Raw genomic sequence first — 22,445 nt, 5'->3', positions numbered from 1 at the left:
TCATTCTAAGGTAATGATGGCTCAGGAAAAAGAAAACTAGAGCAGGGCAGAGGTTTCTGGGAGGCTGTCCTGTGATGGGGGATGTGGAGTTGGGGGAGGTAGTACTACATGGGGCTATCAGGAGAATCCTTAGTGAGGAAGCCAGATTCGAGCAGCACTTGAGGGAGGAGGGGGGCTGCCATGTGGGTCCCTGGAAGGCATCAGTCCCCTAGCGATTTCTCTTGAAAGGTTGGTGTCCCCACCCCTCTTTTCCTCCTTCCTGGCATTTGTGGCCCTAGTTGGAAGGACTGGCCACCCCCAGGTCCTTAAAGCTTGCAGCTTCCATCCCTTCAGAGTCTCTACAGACAGAGGAGGCTCAGCTGCATGGAGGTAACATTTAGAAAGCTTTTATTTGAAGAAAACATCCCAGGAAAGGCAAGGGGCTTAGACTGAGGGCAGGATGCCTTGTGCGCAGGTCTCACAGATGCAGCAGGCTCTGGAGCAGTGCACCAGCAACTACAGGGAGGACCTGCAGGCACTCAAGCAGCTCTCGGACCTGGAGAGGGAGAAGCTGCAGCGTGAGCTCCAGGAGACCACTCAGCAGAACCACGCCATGAAAGCCCAGCTCGAGGCTTCCCACCAGAGAGCCCTGCGCATGCTGGAGAAGGCCAGACATCAGGAACTCAAGGTGAGGGAATGACTGTGCCGTCTACTCTGTGCCGGTCACCTGCTAGGTGAGAACTGCCATGCACAAAGCCGTCCCTTTTCTACATGACATCCAATCCCCCGAGCATCTTTCCAGATTGTTATTATTGTATTCCCTTTTTCCAGATGAAGAAAGAGGCTCAGAGAGATTTTGCAACTTGCTCAGGTCACACGGGCTAGGTCTACTGGGCTTCTTGTGCTACGTTTCCCCACCTGCTTGCGACCTTGGTGGCATAAGAACGACTTGCTTTCATGACTAGAGCAGTGGCGTGCGTGAACACGCCAGGAAGTCAGGCTCAGTCCTGCAGCTAAAAACGAAGACAGCAGCACAGAGTTGAGAAAGAACAGCTCAGGCCGGGCGCAGTGGCTCATGCCTGTAATCCCAGCACTTTGGGAGGTGGAGGTGGGTGGATCACCTGAGGTCAGCAGTCCGAGACCAGCCTGACCAACACGGTGAAACCCTGTCTCTACTAAAAATACAAAAATTAGCTCGGCGTGATGGCAGGTGCCTGTAATCCCAGCTACTTGGGAGGCTGAGGCAGGAAAATTGCTTGAACCTGGAAGGTGGAGGTTGCAGTGAGCCAAGACTATGCCATTGCACTCCATCCTGGGTGACAGAGCAAGACTCTGTCTCAAAAAAAAAAAAAACAGCTCAGCCACAAAGACCTTTCCAAGGGTTTGGGAAATTGTACTGTGTTAAACAACTATGGATAATCTGGTGGGGTGGTTCAGGCATGTTTCATCCAGCGCCTTCTACCTTGTGGCCTGGCTTAAACACGGCTTTCTCAGAGGGTGTTCCCTTCCTGCCGTCTTAAGCAGTTCCTTGAAGAGGTGTCCCACAAAAACAAGGGAGCAAACCAAGGGAGAGAGAATAAAAGAGAGCTGGGATACCAGGGATTCAATTCAGGAGCAAGAAGGAAGGTTTGAGGAGTCTGGTTTTGCTGCTGGACAACAGCTCAGTCCAGGCTGCAGCAAGGAACTGAGGGCTCTGGAAGAGCTGTCTCCAGGGGAAAGCAAAACTGATGGATTCTCTGATAGATTTGGCCATGTGGAAAATTGCACTGTGTGTTTTACAAAGCATTTAGAAGTTGTAGGAAGACTTTGCCAGATAGCCAAAGGAAACTAAACAAATAAAAAATGCAGCATTTATTAATGCAAGGAAAAACAAAAAGCTGCATGAGGCAGAAGTTCAATCATAATAATTCATTTAGCTCAACAGTGAATAATATTTACATATTCTCAATAAGGAAAATATGAAGTATACTTCAATATATTAAAAATATATATTGTATACTATGTAAAAGGAATGGAAGAGAGTGAGTGAGACCTAAAATGCTGATCTACTGTAGTAGGAAGACAATTCATAGTCTCAAAAATAATCAAGATACAGTAGACTGGAAACATTGTCTTTTTAATGCTGGTAAATACAACAAGAAACAAGGAGTTGACAATGGCTCCCTCAGAGGACAGGAGACAGAGAGGGAGGAGGAAAGGACTAGGAGGCTGCTTATTTTCCTTTCTTTTAATACTATTTGGCTCTTTATACTATCTGCACATATTCCCCTGACAAGAATATAAGAGAAGCTTTAAAAAAAAGAAAGTCGAGCATTGTGGCTCACGCCTGTAATGCTAGCACTTTGGGAGGCCAAGATGAACAGACCACTTGAGGCCAGGTGTTCGAGACCAGCCTGGCCAACATGGTGAAATCCCATCGCTACTAAAAATACAAAAATTAGCCAGGTGTCATGGTGCATGCCTGTAGTCTCAGCTACTCAGGAGGCTGAGGCAGGAGAATTGCTTGAACCCGGGAGGCAGAGGTTGCTGTGAGCTGAGATCACACCATTGCTTTCCAGCCTGGGCAACACGGCAAGACTCCGTCTCAAAACAAAGCAAAAAAAGAAAGAAAAAAGGAAATATGCACATGGACTGCCAGGCACTTACTAGGTATTCAAAAAAGATGTCAGTTTCCTTATTTCTTCAATCCTTCTAAATCTTTTTTCACTTTGGCTTACAGTCTGCAAGAGCTCAGCTTGGGGAGATTCCCAGGTGTATTCACTGCTGGGTGACATTGACCTTTGTGTATCCCTGAGCTTTATTCCTCCATGCTGTGGACCCCAATTTCTCACATGAGGCAGAGAGGCAGGAGGCTTCATTCACCTAAGGCCGGGAGTTCCAGGGGCTCTAGGGGGTTGGACCCAAGAGGTCTGAGTCCCGGCCAAAGGAAAGTGAAAGGACACTCTGCCCATCGGGTATAAGCCCCAGTTCCTCTGTCGGCGAGTAGGAATGGGCTGCCTGGGTTCAAGTCCTGGATCTGCCATTTACAAAGTGTGGGAGCTCGGATAGGTCATTTAGCTTCTTTGTGCCTCAGTTTCCTCATTTATAAAATGATAAATGGTAGTATGCATCTTATGAGATGGTTATGAAGATCAAAAGGGACACTGCATGTAAAGTACTTAGAACAGTGCATGGCTGAGTAACAGCTTGGTTTTTAAAAGGTTCACTTTTATTGTTCACTCATCTATTCTGCAGGCATTCACTGAGTAGCTACCACAAGCTGCCATCATGCAGAGCTGCAGAGATACCAGATGATCACTACACTCTGTGTCCTTACGTAGCTTACCTCTACGGGAAAAGGCAGCCCCTCAAACAGGTTGCTGGGATCAGTGGGTGGAAGCCATGAGGGAGTTGTCTAAGGTATTTGGAAGCACTGGGAATGGAGACTTTACATAATCTAGGACTTTTGGAGAGACAGGGTGAAACTAGGTCCCTCAGGAGGCCCCAAACTGGCCACAACAAGAGCAGGGTAACCCTCCCATAGCAGCTGGAGAAATTCACCAGGAATGAGTCTCCAATTTGCCCTGAGCCCTGAGTGCTGCACCCTGTGTGATCCTCACTGCCAAGGGCTCCTGAGCAAGTGAGTGGGCAGTGCTGACCTGAACCTTTGCTTGCCCCCAGGGATGGAGAGAGGCTGGGTCAGAGTGAGAGAGTTTGGCTCCGTCTTGCAAAGCCAGGCTTCAGCCTCTCCATCCACATTTCCCTAGGGATAAACATGTCACCAGTTGGTGTTCTCTGAGCCTTGCAGCAAGGGAAAGAGGAAGAAGGTATCAGAGAATTTGAAAAGTATGAGCCTTTTCTGTTTTATTAAATAAACTCGCAATCAGACATGGTGGCTCACGCCTGTAATCCCAGAACTTTGGGAGGCCAAGGCGGGAGGATCACTTGAGGCCAGGAGTTTGAGGTTAGCCTGGGCAACATAGGGAGAACTAAGCACTACAAAAAAAAATTAGCCAGGTGGAGTAGTGAGCATCTGTGGTCTCAGCTACTCAAGAGGCTGAGGTGGGAGGATCACTTGGGCCCGGGAGGTCAAGGCTGAGGTGAGCCATGATTGCGCCGCTGCACTCCAGCTGGGCAACAGAGTGAGACCTTGTCTCAAAAAAAGAAAAGGAAAAAGACATTTGGCACAGAATGATTGCGTTTCCCCTGGGAGGAGTGAGACCAGTTCCCTATTGCTATCCCCAGTGACAGGTGGCAGAGACAGGCTGAGGAAAGCTTCCACATGACCCGCTGGGTTTGGGAGGCCAACTTGGGCTCAAAGGTGGTTGAATTCTTCCCTCACAGGAGCCTCATGCATTTGGTGAAATCTCAGAGGAAATTTGGTGAAATGCCCACTGCATGAGTGAGTGGAAAGGGCTTGGGCCCTGGACTCCACCACTCATGGGTCACAATCCTGCCTCTTCCATCACCTCTCTGCAGGCAGGTTCCCTGCCTTTCTAGCCCCAGTTTCCTGCTCTGTTGAAAAATATGGCAGCAGGGGCGGGTGCCGGGGCGTGGTGGCTCATGCCTGCAATCTCAACACTTCGGGAGGCTGAGGCAGGAGGATTGCTTGAGCTCGGGAGTTTGAGACCAGCTGGGTAACATAGTGAGACTCTCCCTCTATATATATATTAAAAAGAGTTTAAAAAGATGGGGGGATAATAATTTCCATATCTTTTTCTGTGTGACCCTGGGAAACCAAATTCATCTCTACAATGCCCATCTCTCATTTCCTCATCTAAAACCGGGGGATATATATTAACTGGAACTCTGCTAACTGGAAAAAAAAAAAAGCAGAAACTATATTAGTTTCCTATTGCTGCTGTAACAAATTAGCACAAGCCTGGTGGCTTAAAACAACACAGATTTATTATCTGACAATTCTAGAGGTCAGAAATCCAAAAATCAAGGAATTGGCAGGGCTGGTTCCTTCTAAAGATTCCAGAAGAGAATCTGTGTCCTTGCCTTTTCCGCCTTCTAGAGGCCGCCTGAGTTCCATGGCTTCTGGTCCCTTCCTGCATTATCAAAGCCAAAAGTGTAGCAGCTTCAAATCTCCCCCTCCCTCCCCCTCTCCCTCCCCCTCTCCCTCCCCCTCTCCCTCCCCCTCTCCCTCCCCCTCTCCCTCCCCCTCTCCCTCCCCCTCTCCCTCCCCCCTCCCTACCCCTCCCCGTCCCCCTCTCTCCCTCCCTCCCTCCCCCCTCTCTCTCCCTCTCCCTCTCTCTGCATCTCCCTCTCTCTCCCTCTCCCCCGTCCCTCCCTCTCCCTCTCTCTCTCTCCCTCCCTCTCTGACCTCTGCTTCCACCATCAACTCTTTTCTCACTGAGCCTCCTACGGCCCTCTTATAAGGACCCTTGTGATTGAGGCCCACCCAGATATTTCAGGATAATCTCCCATCTAAGATCCTTAATCACATCTGCAAAGTCCCTTTGACCATGTAAGGTAACATACTCAGTTTTCAGATATAGACATCTTAGGGGTTGTTTTTGTGCCTCTCACAGAAACCAACTTGAGTGAAGTTAGGCAGGCAGTGAAGAGACACTTATTAAAGTTTACCCAGCTGCTCACAGAACTTGCTTTGGGTGTTTGACACACAGTGGGACTTCAGTAAATAAATGTTTGTTGAGTGAAAGCGTGAATGAACCAAAAATAAAAAGTAGGGAAAAAAAGAATGAATGAATATGAACCCAAGGACAGAGACACAGACAGTTCTCAGGACCAAACAAGAGCACGGACTGAAAAGCTGTAGGGACCCCTCACCCCTCCCTATGTCATTCTGCTCTGCTGTGCACACCAGCCCTGGGCTTCCTCCACAGACAGCAGCCATCACCGCACTAGTCCTGGGGCAGATGTCAGATAGTTACCTTAGTGCTCCTGAGTATGGTAAATTTGGAGCCACAGAGTCAGTATCTGTCTGTCAGTCTCTTTTGCTCTATCTCCCACCTCTTCATGTCAAATTTACATTAAAGGAACTTTGATTGGCCCAGGTTAGAACAGGTGTCCACTCTGGCCCAATCAGCTGTGGAAGGGGGTGGTTCACCTGGTGCAAAATGGCTGCTGTGGCCAGGCCATTGCTACAGCATTCTCTGTAGCCTGATAAGCCCTCCATGGGAGAGTGCAAGCGTTCACAGCATCCTGGCTCAGAAGAGCTTGGCAAAGGAGTCAGGTCTCCCACCCTCATGCCCACTTTCATGCCTTCTTGTTCCCACTTTTTCCCACAGGCCACAGAGGAACGCTTGAAGAAGGAATCCAGCCACAGCCTCCAGATCCAACACCAGACACACCGACTGGAGCTCCAGGCCTTGGAGGAAAAGGCCAGGCAAGAGCTGCAGGAGGAGCGTGAGAGGATGCAGGCACAGCAGGCCCTGCTGCTAGGTATACACCCAATAGTGTACTGAGGAGGGCCTGGCCAACTGCAGGGTCTGCATGTAGAAACCAGAGACAAGCTGAGGGCCAGGGCTCCAGGGTTCTCGGGCTCACAGGCCACGGCTCCGGGAATCTCAGGCTCACAGGCCAGGGCTCCAGGGCTCTCGGATTCACAGGCCAGGGCTCCAGGCTCTCAGGTACACAGACCAGGGCTCCAGGGGTCTCAGGCTCACAGGCCAGGGCTCCAGGGGTCTCGGGCTCACAGGCCAGGGCTCCAGGAATCTCAGGCACACATGTCAGGGACAATCCTGGCTCTGCCACCAACTAGCTGTGAAACCTGGGATGGCTTACTGTGAGTCTCATTTTCCTTTTGTATAAAATTGAATTACAGTTGTCCCTACCTCATAGGCTCACTGTGTGGATTAAATGAGATATTAAATATAAAGGCCGGGTGTGGTGGCTGACGCCTGTAATCCCAGCACTTTGGGAGGCTGAGGTGGGTGGATCACAGGGTCAGGAGATCGAGACCATCCTGGCTAACACAGTGAAACCCCGTCTCTACTAAAAATACAAAAAATTAGCCGGGCATGGTGGCAGGTGCCTGTAGTCCCAGCTATTCGGAAGGCTGAGGCAGGAGAATGGTGTGAACCCAGGAGGCAGAGCTTGTAGTGAGCTGAGATGGCGCCACTGCACTCCAGCCTGGGCGACAGTGCGAGACTCAAAAAAAAAAAAAAAAAAAAGATATTAAATATGAAGTGTCTAGCATATAACAGGAGCCCGGTGAATGTAGATACTATCATTATCATCATCATCATCATTATTGCATGTAACCCAGATCTCTGAGCCTTCATGTGAGTTTCATGGCATTGCCTCAACCTCTCATTTCTGTTCTGAAGATTTCGGCAAATTGGAGGATCTTAGGCCTCCAGTCTCTGCTTCCTCTGCCTGCCCCCACATCATCCCCAGCACAAAACTCTGCCCCTTTTCAGTTGCCACATCAATAAAACCACTCACACAAAGCATCTTCGAAGTTAACAGAGGTAAAGATCTCTAGAGCCAAACTGCCTGGGTGTGAAGCCCAGCTCTAACACTCACTAGCTGTGTGACTTTGGGTAGGAATTTGCTTAACTGCTCTGTACCTCAGTCTCCCATCTCTAAAATGAGGATAATAATAGCATTCACTTCAGTGGGCTGTAATGACAATTACATGAGTAAATACATGAGAAGTGCTTCGAATAGAGCCTGGTATGCAGTAAGTCTATCTAAGTGTTCCCTGTTACATTATGACTGAATATTTCTTTTTATTTTTTTTTTCTTTTCTTTTCTTTTTTTTTTTTCTCTGAGACAGAGTCTCGCTCTGTCGCCCAGGCTAGAGTGCAGTGGCGCGATCTCAGCTCACTGCAAGCTCCGCCTCCCGGGTTCACACCATTCTCCTGCCTCAGCCTCCTGAGTAGCTGGGACTACAGGCACTTGTCACCACGCCCAGCTAATTTTTCTGTATTTTTAGTAGAGACGAGGTTTCACCATGTTAGCCAGGATGGTCTCGATCTCCTGACCTCGTGATCCACCCACGTCGGCCTCCCAAAGTGCTGGGATTACAGGCATGAGCCACCACGCCTGGCCAATTTTTCATCTTAATATCATCCAAATACACTATGCTTTTACATGTGTTTAATATAGTTAACCTTTGAGGGAAGGTTCGTAAGCTTATAGGAAAGCTTTTATAAGGAATACACTTTTATCACCTCATCCATTTTCACTCTAAAGATCATTTGTTTATTTTACAAATACATGTTGAGCACTTGCTCTGTACTAAAACCTGTGCTAGGTGCTTATGGAATGATCAGAACAATGTTTCAAAGGTTATTGTCAATAACTAAAATACAGAGTCTCAAAAGCTCATTACAGAAAAGTGAAGTATCAAATTTACAAGCACTTAAAAAGTATCTTTTTTAAAAGGAACATCTCACTAAATAGCATCTGCTCTATCAGAAAATATTCATTTTGAAATAATTGTTTCAATCATGCCGGGAAGTGTCTAGTGTACTAGAAATCAGTCTCCATCCTCAGAGGGGAAGCTGGAGTTGGAAGCTCGAGTTTCTGGCCTTACTCTCCCCTGAGTTTAAGAGAACGTACACATTTCTCCTGGATGATTCCATTTTAGTCCCTATCCTGCTGGGATGACATGCCATCTCCTGCCTCCATGATCCAGCCAAGACCCCACACCAGTGGAAAGAAGAACCTGTGAACATTTTGTCTTAAGAGGACATTGGCCGGGTACTGTGGCTCACGCCTATAATCCCAGCACTTTGGGAGGCTAATGTGGGCGGATCACTTGAGGTCAGGAGTTCGAGACCAGCCTGGCCAAAATGGTGAAACCCCATCTCTACTAAAAAAAAAATACAAAAATTAGCCAGGTGTGGTGGTGCGTGCCTGGTCCCAGCTACTCCGGAGGCTAAGGCAGGAGAATCGCTTGAACCTGGGAGGTAGAGGCTGCAGTGAGCCGAGATCGTGTCACTGCACTCCAGCCTGGGAAACAAACCGAGACTCCATCTCAAAAAAAAAATAAAAAAAGAGTTGACATAAATTTCAAAATTTCCAACTTGAGACCATCGCCCCCAGAAGAGGCCTTTTTGGTCATTTGATAATTTCCTGTTCTTTGCCTGGCCTCCTAACTTGATGCTGAGGCCAAGTGTTGTCACAGAATGCCCTGGGCTCAGGCCATGCTGCCCTCACCTGCCACCCATCCTAACCAACCAGTAGAGGGCAAGCAGGGGGTTCAGAGTGAAGAACCACTTGAAATTTTGCATCTCAACTCCACCATTTAATAGCTGTGTGGCTTTGGGCATTGTGCTCACCCTCTCTGATGCTCAGGTCCCTCATCCTAAAATGAAGCAGGGGGCGGGGGGGGGGGGGATAATTCATACCAGAAAAGATGGTGGTGGGACTTAAATGAACAGTTTTCACACATGGTCCTGTTGTTACTGTTATCTTGGAAAAGGTTTGGGGAACCTAACCCACCACAAGCCTTCAGCAGCCACCCACGTCATCCACCCCCGCCCCAGAGACTGTTGTCCCCATGACACAGGCTTCAGCCTAGACCCAACGCCTAACTCACTACTGCTCTCCCTTTTCCAGAGTCGCTCAGACAGGAGCTGTCGGAGCAGCAAGCTGCCTGTTCTGGGCACCAGAAGGACTTGGAGGCACTGCAGGCCGAGCTGAGGGCTCTGGGCAGACAGCAAGCCAGCAACCAGTGTCCAGGAGACAGCAAGGATCAGATAATCGCCACAGAGGTCAGTGCCCCTGCCCTTGCACCAGCCATACCCCTCCCAGAGCAGCATCAGGGCCGCAGTAAGAAGCCCCATAAAGGATGGGCTCTGAGGCTGAGTGCAGTGGCTCACACTTGGAATCTAGCACTTTGGGAGGCCAAAGCCAGAGAACCACTTGAGGCCAGGATTTCAAGACCAGCCAGGGCCACATAGCAAGACTATATCTCTACAAAAAAAAATTGAAAATTAGCTGGGCGTGGTGGCATATGCCTGTAATCCTGGCTCGGGAGTCTGAGGCAGGAGGATCACTTGAGCCCAGGAGTTCCAGGCTGTGGTGAGCTATGATTGTGCCACAGTACTCTAGCCTGGGCAACATAGCAAGACCCTGTCTCAAAAAAAAAAAAAAAAAAAAAGGATGGGCTCTGGGTACTTGGTCATTCCCTTCCCCCCTTCCCGAAGTGGGGAAGACCCTTCTCCACAGGCCTGTGGGATACTTGGTGGGCCTGCAGGGTCTTGTCTTCGAAAAGAAAAAAAAAGGTTTTAAGTGCTGCATGTTATTTATAATTCAGACGCAATGGTATCTCAGGGTGTTGGTGCTAGATAGGCCCTCGATGCAGCTGGTCTGGGCTACTCCTCTGGATCTGCAGAACATTTTGAATTTCTCAGAACATTTTACCAGATAGGCTCCATCTAGACCTTGCTGTTCCCCTAAGTGGAGCAGCTTTGTTGTCACCCAGGCTCAGTGCCAACTCTCTTTCCTCTTCCTGCTCAGACTTTGCCCATCAGCCCCTTCCCTGCACATCGATCATTCCTGGTCTAGCTGGGTGGCAGTCACCTCCTAACAGCCCAGCCCTCTCTCCCTCCAGTCCATAACATACAGCTTCAGCTATTCTCCCAAAGCCCAGCATCACTTTCTTTTCTTTTTTTTTTTATTATTATATTTTAAGTTCTAGGGTACATGTGCACAACGTGCAGGTTTGTTACATATGTGTACATGTGCCATGTTGGTGTGCTGCACCCATTAACTCATCATTTACATTAGGTATATCTCCTAATGCTGTCCCTCCCCACTACCCCCACCCCACAACAGTCCCCGGTGTGTGATGTCCCCCTTCCTGTGTCCAAGTGTTCTCATTGTTCAATTCCCACCTATGAGTGAGAACATGTGGTGTTTGGTTTTTTGTCCTTGTGATATTTTGCTGATAATGATGGTTTCCAGCTTCATCCATGTCCCTACAAAGGACATGAACTCATTCTTTTTTATGGCTGCATAGTATTCCATGGTGTATATGTGCCACATTTTCTTAATCCAGTCTATCATTGTTGGACATTTGGGTTGGTTCCAGGTCTTTGCTATTGTGAATAGTGTTGCAGTAAACATACATGTGCATGTGTCTTTATAGCAGCATGATTTATAATCCTTTGGGTATATACCCAGTAATGGGATGACTGGGTCAAATGGTATTTCTAGTTCTAGATCCTTGAGGAATCACCACACTGTCTTCCACAATGGTTGAACCAGTTTACAGTCTCACCAACAGTGTAAAAGTGTTCCTATTTCTCCACATCCTCTCCAGCACCTGTTGTTTCCTGACTTTTTAATGATTGCCATTCTAACTTGTGTGAGATGGTATCTCATTGTGGTTTTGATTTGCATTTCTCTGATGGCCAGTGATGATGAGCATTTTTTTCATGTGTCTGTTGGCTGCATAAATGTCTTCTTTTGAGAAGTGTCTGTTCATATCCTTCACCCACTTGTTGATGGGGTTGTTTGTTTTTTTCTTGTAAATTTGTTTGAGTTCATTGTAGATTCTGGATATTAGCCCTTTGTCAGATGAGTAGGTTGCAAAAATTTTCTCCCATTCTGTAGGTTGCCTGTTCACTCTGATGGTAGTTTCTTTTGCTGTGCAGAAGCTCTTTAGTTTAATGAGATCCCACTTGTCAATTTTGGCTTTTGTTGCCATTGCTTTTGGTGTTTTAGACATGAAGTCCTTGCCCATGCCTATGTCCTGAATGGTAATGCCTAGGTTTTCTTCTAGGGTTTTTATGGTTTTAGGTCTAACATTTAAGTCTTTAATCCATCTTGAATTAATTTTTGTATAAGGTGTAAGGAAGGGATCCAGTTTCATCTTTCTATATACGGCTAGCCAGTTTTCCCAGCACCATTGGTTAAATAGGGAATCCTTTCCCCATTTCTTGTTTTTGTCAGGTTTGTCAAAGATCAGATAGTTGTAGATATGTGGTATTATTTCTGAGGGCTCTTTTCTGTTCCATTGGTCTATATCTCTGTTTTGGTACCAGTACCATGCTGTTTTGGTTACTGTGGCCTTGTAGTATAGTTTGAAGTCAGGTAGCATGATGCCTCCAGCTTTGTTCTTTTGGCTTAGGATTGACTTGGTGATGCGGGCTCTTTTTTGGATCCATATGAACTTTAGTTTTTTCCAATTCTGTGAAGAAAGTCATTGGTAGCTTGATGGGGATGGCATTGAATCTATAAATTACCTTGGGCAGTATGGCCATTTTCACAATATTGATTCTTCCTATCCATGAGCATGGAATGTTCTTCCATTTGTTTGTATCCTCTTTTATTTTGTTGAGCAGTGGTTTGTAGTTCTTGAAGAGGTCCTAAACATCTCTTGTAAGTTGGATTCCTAGGTACTTTATTCTCTTTGAAGCAATTGTGAATGGGAGTTCACTCATGATTTGGCTGTTTGTCTGTTATTGGTGTATAAGAATGCTTGTGAGTTTTGCACATTGATTTTGTATCCTGAGACTTTGCTGAAGTTGCTTATCAGCTTAAGGAGGTTTTGGGCTGAGACAATGGGGTTTTCTAGATATACAATCATGTCATCTGCAAACAGGGACAATTTGACTTCCTCTTTTCCTAATTGAATACCCTTTCTGTCTCCTGCCTGATTACCGTGGCCAGAACTTCCAACACTATGTTGAATAGGAGTGGTGAGAGAGGGCATCCCTGTCTTGTGGCAGTTTTCAAAGGGAATGCTTCCAGTTTTTGCCCATTCAGTATATGATATGGGCCGTGGGTTTGTCATAAATAGCTCTTATTATTTTGAGATACATCTCATCAATACCTAATTTATTGAGAGTTTTTAGCATGAAGGGCTGTTGAATTTTGTCAAAGGCCTTTTCTGCATCTATTGAGATAATCACGTGGTTTTTGTCGTTGGTTCTGTTTATATGCTGGATTATGTTTATTGATTTGCGTATATTGAACCAGCCTTGCATCCCAGGGATGAAGCCCACTTGATCATGGTGAATAAGCTTTTTGATGTGCTGCTGGATTTGGTTTGCCAGTATTTTATTGAGGATTTTTACATCGATGTTCATCAGGGATATTGGTCTAAAATTCTCTTTTTTTGTTGTGTCTCTGCCAGGCTTTGGTATTAGGATGACCAGCATCACTTTTCATAAAGCCTTTGGTGGTTCCCACTGGAGAAAGCTCCAAATGCTTCAACTTGGCATTGAAAAGCTTCCACCACTGACTATGACCTGTATGTCCTGCCATATTCCCTGCGGCTCATAAACCCGGCATCTGCACCCTCCCTTTGGCCTTCGCCTGTGCCACTCCTCCTGCCTGAGATGCTGCCCAGCATATCTCATGCTGGGGGCCTTCCCTGGCACACAGTGGCCCCCTCTGGCTCTGAGATCCTGGAGCACTTGCTGTCAAGACAGCTCAGCTGGCTCTAGGATCTACCGCCCGGTCCTGTTGGGGACATGCCATTTCATAGATGTCCTTGTTGCCTAGACTGGATCAGGAGTCTTTTGAGGATAACCCGTCTGTCTGCCTCATCGCCTCCCCACCCCCACTCCCAGCCCTCAGCAGGGTCTCCCCAGTGCCTGTGGGTGGTGAGGATTCATTGGTGGCCAGTCCTGCTGAAGGTCCGGGGGACATGGGAGTCATGTGTGCCAGATTTAGCTGTTGCTGAGCATAGGAAGGCGATTTCTGTGTTTATGTGAAAAATATTAACAAATGATGAATCACAGGTTAGCCCAGTGGTTAGGTCTAGCAGAGGGAAGACAGAACGTGTTCCATTAAGTGTTTAGATGGGTGGGAGCCACTGGTACCATTGGGAGGGGACGGGAAATGTGGGATGGAGACAGCTGGGGACTGGGCCATGGAGGGAGTCAGTGTTCACCTGAGGGCTCTGTATAGAAGCCAAGGAGCACTGAGTACATGAGCCGATACGTGGCCACCCATGCACCAGCCCTCACCTTTGCCCCATAGGAGGGAAGCCCTGAACCCTCTAGAAGGAAAGTGTGGTCTCAGGTGATACCCCACACAGAGAGGAGATGCAGGGGTGTCAGCAAAGAGGAACAGCCCAGGCAGGAGGAGTCAAAAAGGAAAGGGGAGGGGACACAATGCCAGGCTGCAGGCCCAAGCTGGCCACCACTGAGCTAAGTGGAGTCTGTCCTACTGGGATCTAATTCTCATATCTCTCCCACCCAGAGACCCAAGAGGGGAATGCATTTTTCCATCTGTTTCTGTCCTCCATTGGTCAAGGATTGTCCCCACAGAGCAGTAACCCCCCTGCTCTTGCTCTTCCAGGCTATGCATGTGAGAGTGCCAAGTGGGTGCCCACGGGCATCCCACATCATGCCAACCCCAGAGCGGGAAGGCAGAGACATGGGGCCTGGGCCACAGATTCTCCCCGTGCACAGCTGTGCAATTACTGTGTGCAGTGAACTAATACATGCACAAGTAGTCAGGCATGTTTGAGTGAATTTGAAAACTGGAACATTCACTAATCACAGATTAAATCTGACTCCATTTGCTGTTGGACAGCAATCTTTGTGTTTCTACCTGAACTACAGACATTCTAGCACAATTTTGTTTAGCAAGCATTCACGTGGCACCTACAGAATACACCAGGCTAGGTGCTACAGGGTTGGAAAGATGAAGAGAGGAATAGCTCCCAATCTAGCCAAGGAAACCAGCATGGACACATATTCTCTTCAGTGTCACCCCTTACAGAGCCAGAGTTCGCAAGATTTGGTGGTATTAGAGAAAGCTTATCAGTTCCCCCTGAGAGGTAGGGAAGACTTCACTGAGGCAGTGTCACTTCACTGAACACTTAACTTCACGGAGGGAAGACTTCACTGAGGCAGGCATGGAGGGCACCCTGGCAGGTGGAGTGTGGAGTGTGGTTGGTGTTCATTTGGATGCAAGCCCCATTCTTGGCTCAGCAGTTTTATTAAACTCTAAGGGCCAGATTTGGCCAACTCCCAAAGGAGGAAATTTTTAAGAGACTAGATGGGAGTCCCTGCAGGGGACCCAGGAGCCTGCCACAGGCTCCAGCCTGGGCGGGGTGCCAGTGGGTCTCCATCTCGCCGCAGCACATCTCTGGCCCTTTCTGCCTTGTCCGCCCCTGCGCCTCTTGAAAACACCTCTCCTGGTTGCCTTCCTCAGGAGCGGGGCGGCCCGGGCCAGACCGGCTCCCCACCGGGCGCTGCTGGGCAGGGTTCCGGCGAGGGATGCGGGCTCTGGGAGGAGAACGCGCAGCTCCAGGACGCGGTACGGCGGCTGCGCGCGGAGGTGGAGCAGCATCAGCAGGAGGCGCAGAAGCTCCGCGACCAGCGCAGGTGGGTGACCCGGCGCGCCCCCCCACCGCGCCACCCCCACCCCCTACCCCCTACCCCCCCACCCTCCCCCGCCACCCCCCCTCCCCCTACTGCGGCTGGCTGAGCCTGAGACCTGAAATGGGTCACTGCCTCGGCATCCTGCCCCACAAGACACTAGACACTTAATGCGCCAGCATTTCACAGATGTTACTCCTCTGACCCATGAAAAGTCCCAGAGCTCCAGAAATTCTAGATCTCAAAACCGCAGAGGAAGTGCCTTGAAATAAAAGAGGGAGTCTGGCTGGGCGCGGTGGCTCACGCCTGTAATCCCAGCACTTTGGTTGGCAGAGGCGGGCGCATCACGAGGTCAGGAATTCGAGACCAGCCTGGACAACATGATGAAACCCTGTCTCCACTAAAAATACAAAAAAAAAAAAAAAAAAAAAAAAAAAAAGGCCGGGCGTGGTGGTGTGTGCCTGTAATCCCAGTTATTCGGGAGGCTGAGGCAGGAAAATCGCGTGAACTCGGGAGGACCAGGTTGCAGTGAGCCGAGATCGCGCCATTGCACTCCAGCCTGGGCGACAATGCAAGACTCCGTCTCAAAAAAAAAAAAAAAAAAAAAAAGAGGGATTCCTGTTTGTTTCCCTGCAAATCAGGGCATTTATGAGACTGAGAATTGGACCAAAAGTGTCATCAAATCCAACCTTACGGAGACGGTGTAGTGGAATAGTTCAGACCATGCGGTGTCTTCTTAACTAGCTGTGCGCTCTTAATTAGCGGTGTCAGGTTAGGTGAGTTAGCTGACCTCTCCCAGACTGAGTCCTCTGTAAAATGGGGATAAGACTCCAGCCTCCGCTGGCGTGGGTAGCTCACGCCTGTAATACCAGTACTTTGGGAGGCTGAGGCAGGCACATCACCTGAGGTCAGGAGTTCAAGACCAGCCTGGGCAACAGTGAAACCCCGTCTCTACTAAAAATAGAAAAATTAGCCAAGCGTGGTGGTGCATGCCTGTAGTCCCGGCTACTCGGGAGGTTGGGGAGGGGGGATTGCTTGAGCCTGGGAGGTGGAGGTTGCACTGAGTTGAGATCGGGCCACTGCACTTCAGCCTGGGCGGCAGAGCCACAATCTGTCTCAAAAAACAAAACAAACAAAACAAAAAACCTGGCCTGTCAGGGCTGTTGTAGAGTGCAATGGAATGTGTGCAGGAGGCTTGGCATGTCCCTAGCATGAATGAAACGCTTGGTTAATTGTAGAAGTGAAAAACCTATCAATCCTGAACTCAGAGCCTTTCTTCCTCTTGTTGGAAAGCTTTTAATACAAATTCAATTTCTTTAAAGACATAGGATATTTCATATTATCTATTTCTTAAGTGAGCTTTAGCAGTTTGTATCTTTCAAAGAATTCGTCTATTTCATCTAAGTTTTTGAATGTCCTAATGCCAATCATAAAATTGCTCATAATTTTTTTTGTCATTTTAATGTCTGGAGGATTCCTTTTTTCTTGTCAGCTGTGTACATTGAACCCTGTTGTGTTGGCCCAAAATTGCTTTGAGCCTTGACTGTGCTTGTTCATTTAATTTTTTCTTTTCCTTTTTTTTTTTTTTTTTTTTTTTTTGAGACAGTCTCGCTCTTTTGCCCAGGCTGGAGTGCAGTGGTGCGATCTCGGCTCACTGCAACCTCCACCTCCCAGGTTCAAGTGATTCTTCTGCCTCAGCCTCCTGAGTAGCTGGGATTACAGGCGGACACCACCACGCCCAGCTAATTTTTTTTTTGTATTTTTAGTAGAGATGGAGTTTCACCATGTTGGTCAGGCTGGTCTCGAACTCCTGTCCTCGTGATCCTCCCACCTCGGCCTCCCAAAGTGCTGGGATTATAGGCGTGAGCCACTGCACCCAGCCCAATTTAATTTTCATAACCACTTCTTTTGATAAAGGTGAGGGATAAAGATTCAGGGAGTGGCCAGGCGTGGTGGCTCACGCATGTAATCCCAGCACTTTGGGAGGCTGAAGCGCATGGATCACCCGAGGTCAGGAGTTCGAGACTAGCCTGGCCAACATGATGAAACCCCCCGTCTTTACTAAAAATACAAAAATTTGGCTGGGCCTGGTGGTGGGCGCCTGTAATCCCAGCCACTTGGGAGGCTGAGGCAGGAGAACTGCTTGAACCCGGGAGGCGAAGGTTGCAGTGAGCCGAGATCGTGCCATTGCACTCCACCCTGAGCAACAAGAGCAAGACTCTGTCTCAAAAAAAAAAAAAAAAAAAGTTCAGGGAGGCTTTCCACTGCAGTGTAGTTGTTAGGGAAGACCTGGTCTCCCAGATCTCAGAGTCCCAGCGTTCAGGCCATACTGATAGAGAATCTCAGCCTCCCGCCTCCCCGCCTGCCCCAGTGAAGAGTGTATTTTCTGGGGCTCCCCTGCAGGGCTGCTCTCCATCACTTCCATCTGAAGTCTGTCCCCATGCTCAGGTTTCTCCTTCTGAGATGGGAGGGTGCTGAGAAGGGGTCCCATAGTGGGGGTTTGTCCTGGACCCCACAACTCAAGAGACTTCAGCTCTTCTTCCCACAGGTGTCCTTAGATCACAATTTCTCCCCACCCAGATCTCCCAAACTGGGCAGCGATGAGGGAAATAAACCCCAGAGCCCAAGGGGTGCCGTCCCCGGAGCTGGGCAAGCCTGGCTGTGCTTTCATCCACCACAGGTTCCTGGAGGAGACTCAGCAAGCCCAGCGGGCCAGGGAGGTGGAGACACTGCGCCAGGAACACCGGAAGGAGATGCAGGCCATGGTGGCAGATTTCAGTAGTGCCCAGGCCCAGCTCCAGGCCCGGCTGGCTGCCCTGGAAGCCGAGTAAGTGAGGCCTCGGGCCCCAGGGAGGGTCTTGCAAATGTACCATTCAGTAGGGTGGCCAACTTACCCCAATGACCCTGGGATTTCCTAGTTTTCAAATTGAAAGTCCTGGGTTCTGGCCAGGCACGGTGGCTCATGCCTGGAATCCCAGCACTTTGAGAGGCTGAGGCAGGTGGATCACTTGAGCTCAGGAGTTGGAGACCAGCCTGGCCAACATGGCCAAACCCCATCTCTACTGAAAATACAAAATTACAGGTGTGGTGGCACACGCCTGTAATCCCAGCTACTCTGGAGGCTGAGGCAGGAGGATCACTTGAGCCCAGGAGGCAGAGCTTTCAGTGAACGGAGATCAGGCCCCTGCACTCCAGCTTCAGCAACAGAGCAAGTTCAGGGCAGGAGGCGGGGTGTGGTGGGGGGAACTAGCCAGGGGCTCATCAGTCTCCCTTCATTTTATGAGGCTATGTTCCCCTTTTCTGCAGGGCAGTGGGAATCTGTGAGGATGAGCGTTGGTTTAACCCTCACACTTCGAAGAAATCAGAAGGATCAGGGCTGCTCAATTAGAATTGTTATTCCCACTGGTCCCTCATGCATACATACTGCATTTATTCATTCAACAAATAATTGTTAAGGACCCATTGTATGCCCAGCACTGCTTTAGGCTCTGGAGTTATAGCAGGGAACAAAACAAAGACAATGCTCTCATAGGCTCACAAATTCTGCTGAGAATTCGGATAAGAAATAAGCAAACAGGCTGTGCTTGGTGGCTCATGCCTGTAATCCTAGCACTTTGCATGGCTGAGGCTTGAGCCCAGGGTGGACTGCTTGAGCCCAGTTCGAGACCAGCCTGGGCAACATTGTGAAACTCCGTCTCTACAAAGAATACAAAAAAAAAAAAAAATTGCTGGGCAGGGTGGTGTGTGCCTATAGTCCCAGCTACTTGGAAGGCTGAGGCGGGAGGATCATCTGAGCTCAGGAGGTTGAGGTTGCAGTGATCTGTGATTGCACCCCTGCACTCCAGCCTGGGCTACAGAGAGAGAGACTCTGTCTCAAAACAAAACAAAACAAAAAATAGACCCTGTCTCAAAAAAAAAAAAAGAAAACAGTTAACATCATACCAGGCAGTGAAAGTGCTGAAGACAGGATTGGGAGTGGCAAGGGTGGGCAAAAGAAGGCCTCTGTGAGGAGGTGATGTTTAAGTACAAGGAGGTGAGGGCACTCCTGAGGCATCAGAGTGAGAGGGAGGGTGAGTGGGAGGAGAGGAGCTGGGTGAAGGGACCCCTGCCCTGATGGGAAGGAGTTTGGATGTGTTCAGAGTGCCCTGGGAAGCCATCACAAGGCACTGGGCAGGAGTGACATGGCCTGACTTGCCTTTTCACAGGGTCACTTCTGACTGCTGAGAAGAAACGGGGAGGGGGTGACTAGCAAGACCGTTTAGGATGTGATGGCAGCAAGCCAGGTCCAAACAGGTGAAGCCACTTGCCCAAGGTCAGGCAGCATTCAGTTTAAATGTCACCTGTCTGACCTTTAGCCTGAGTTCTTAAAAACTCCACTGTCTCCAATACAAAGCAAATCATCCAAAAGCCAACAGGAAAGGTTTTACCAGCTACAGTCTAAGGGGCACTTACTATATGCCAGGCTCCCATTATCACATTGAATTCTCACAACCACCCAGTTTCATGCCCATTTTAAAGGAGAGGGAACTGGGGCCCACACACAGGTGAAATGATGCCCAAGGTCACATATCTAGAAAAAAGAAGAGCCAGTATTAGAGCCGGGTCATCTCACCCAAAGCCCTGGGCTCTTATCAAGTCCAGTCAGTAGATTATCTGCAGCCCCAGCCCTCCTCTCCTCACCACCCAGTTACTCTTCTCTGGCTTCACGCTGAAAAAGCAGTGGGGGCCGGGCGCGGTGGCCCACGCCTGTAATCCCAGCACTTTGGGAGGCCCATGAGGGCGGATCACGAGGTCAGGAATTCCAGACCAGCCTGGCCAACATAGTGAAACCCCGTCTCCTCTAAAAATACAAAAATTTCCCTGGCACGGTGGCGCGCGCCTGTAGTCCCAGCTGCTCAGGAGGCTGTGAGGCACAAGAATCGCTTGAACCAGGGAGGCGGAGGTTGCAGAGAGCCGAGATCGCGCCATTGCACTGCAGCCTGGGCGACAGAGGGAGACTGTCTCCAAAAAAAAAAAAAAAAAAAAAAAAAAAAAAAAAAGCCATAGGTACCGGCCACTGGCTGCGCTCTATGTCCGCCAGCAGATGGCGCCAGAGCATTAAGAGAACTTACGGGGCATTTTCCTGCCCTGGGCTGTTCTCCCAGCAGCATCCCTGGCTCTTGAAGCCCCGCTGAGTGCAGCATCTATGTGCACACACGGGCCTTTGCTTCCTGGCCCTGCAGCCTCAGGGGACCTGACAGAGCTGGAATCCTGGGTTCAGCAAGCCATCTCCCCAGGGGGCCCTGGGCAAGCCTCTGCTGCTATCTAGGCCTCCCTGGCCGGGCTGAACACAGGATGGCATTCCCATCGTGGGCACTTGTTCTCCCTCTTTGTTGAGTAATTGCTGTAAGGGGGACCTGACTGCATGCCTGCTTGGAACAGACTGAAAGATTCCGGAGAGAAGCCAGGGAAGGGAGCGTCCAGGCCCGAGGACCTTCAGCTCATTGGCCGCCTGCAGACCCGCCTGAAGGAGAGAGAGGACATCATCAAGCAGCTCACGGTGAGGCTGTCAGGGGGCGCCTCACCCACGCACCTGGCCGGGCACTGCGGGCTCCCCCGGGAGGGGCGTTCACTTGCACCCAGCATTTCTGTAGGTGCCCTAGTATCTTACAAAGAGTCCTTTCTTGCCGGGCGCGGTGGCTCAAGCCTGTAATCCCAGCACTTTGGGAGGCGGAGGCGGGTGGATCACTTGAGGTCAGGAGTTCGGGACCAGCCTAGCCAACATGTTGAAACCCTGTCTCTACTAAAAATACAAAAATTAGCTGGGTGTGGTTGTGGGCATCTGTAATTCCAGCTTCTAGGAAGGCTGAGGCAGGAGAATCACTTGAACCCGAGAGACAGAGAGAGGTTGCAGTGAGCCAACATAGCGCCACTGCACTCCAGTCTGGGCGACAGAGCAAGACTGTCTCAAAGAAAAAAAAAAATCCTTTCTTTTCTATTATTAAAGAAGACATACTCACTAAAAAATTAATACAGGAAAATAGGAGGCAAAAAAAATCACTTTACTCCCAAGTCCAACAGCATTTGCCCCATGTTAATATTGGTTTTTTAACTTACAGAATTTGAGAAAATCTATAATGGCTTAGGTTTGAATTGTAGTAGAATTAGTGTTTTTATTGTTGATCTTCTTTTTGTAAAAATGACCACCTGTTTTCTACTTAGCAAAGCCACTCCCTAGGCCCCTTGAAAAGAACCCAGCTCCCTCTGATTTCAGTATCCAACCAAGGCCTGCCGGTCATTTCTGCTCCTGCTCACCTGCCTCACTTCTGTATCTCCCTGTGCTTTGAAAATTAGGTGACATTGATAAGGAATTATTGCTCATTTGCTACATGTGAACAAAGGTATCATGGGTTTTTTTTTTTAAAGTAATCCTTATTTCTAAGAAATACATACTGATGTTTTTACAGAGAAAAATTATGTAATAACTGGAATTTAGTAATAATACAGCAGGAGAGAAAAAAGTGGAAAATGATACACACAAACAAGATTGGCCATAGTTATTATAGGTAAAGTGGGGAAGGATTTCATTACTCTCCCTATGTTTGTATATGTTAGGCAACACAAATGTCAAACAAGACAGAGGAAGAAAGGTGGCAAAATCCTTTGCATACCTGGGGGTTTTCTTTCTTTGCCTTAATTATTAACTTTCTGCATTAGGTTACCTTCACATGCTAAGAACAGTTGAATTTTCAATTTCCTAAGGCATCAGCTTGCCCTTTTCTTTACAAGAGGGGCTGGGGACATAAAAGAAAAAAAGCAAAGGTGCTTCCTCAAAAGCTTCAGTGCCTGGCAGCTTGATTCCCAGTGACTTCCCCTTCCTCCCCTGGACTTTCCTTCTCTATTCTGCCCTCACAGCCATCTTCCTTCAAGTCAAACCCAGTGCTGTGTAGTTAGGCTCATTTAGACTCAGTTGTATTGGTTTTCTAGGAAGAGAGAAGATTTCACTACGCAGCATTCCCCAGTGCCATGTCCCACCGGAATCGGTCTTTCTCTTTCAATCCTCACCCGGGATATTTGACCCCTTCCATGAAGGTAAATTGGTTCTAATGGTTTTAATGCATTATACAATTCCATTGGTTTCGTTTTTCTTAAAGGTAACCACAGGTTATTTAAGGGCTGGTGTACACTCAGAAAAATATTCATTGGAAAAAAAAAAAAAAAACCCTGTGTTTATATCTATGG

General features: G+C 48.6%; 1 protein-coding gene across 2 annotated transcripts in view; it reads left to right on the top strand.

The window, feature by feature from the left end:
* FAM184B (family with sequence similarity 184 member B) overlaps nt 1-22,445 on the top strand; it is a 151,068-nt gene that overhangs the window by 122,931 nt on the left and 5,692 nt on the right. For both annotated transcript variants that reach the window (XM_055385464.2, XM_055385463.2), the window contains exons 10-16: nt 455-667; nt 6,216-6,369; nt 9,499-9,653; nt 15,058-15,230; nt 17,905-18,051; nt 20,646-20,763; nt 22,191-22,295. In XM_055385464.2, coding sequence (XP_055241439.2) covers nt 455-667; nt 6,216-6,369; nt 9,499-9,653; nt 15,058-15,230; nt 17,905-18,051; nt 20,646-20,763; nt 22,191-22,295 — 1,065 coding nt within the window. The remainder of the gene's footprint in view (nt 1-454; nt 668-6,215; nt 6,370-9,498; nt 9,654-15,057; nt 15,231-17,904; nt 18,052-20,645; nt 20,764-22,190; nt 22,296-22,445) is intronic.

The sequence above is a fragment of the Gorilla gorilla genome, chromosome 3 (assembly GCF_029281585.2).
Source record: "Gorilla gorilla gorilla isolate KB3781 chromosome 3, NHGRI_mGorGor1-v2.1_pri, whole genome shotgun sequence".
Taxonomy (NCBI): Eukaryota; Metazoa; Chordata; class Mammalia; order Primates; family Hominidae; genus Gorilla; species Gorilla gorilla.
The sequence above is the reverse complement of the archived record's forward strand: the minus strand, read 5'-3'. Positions and strand labels throughout refer to the sequence as shown.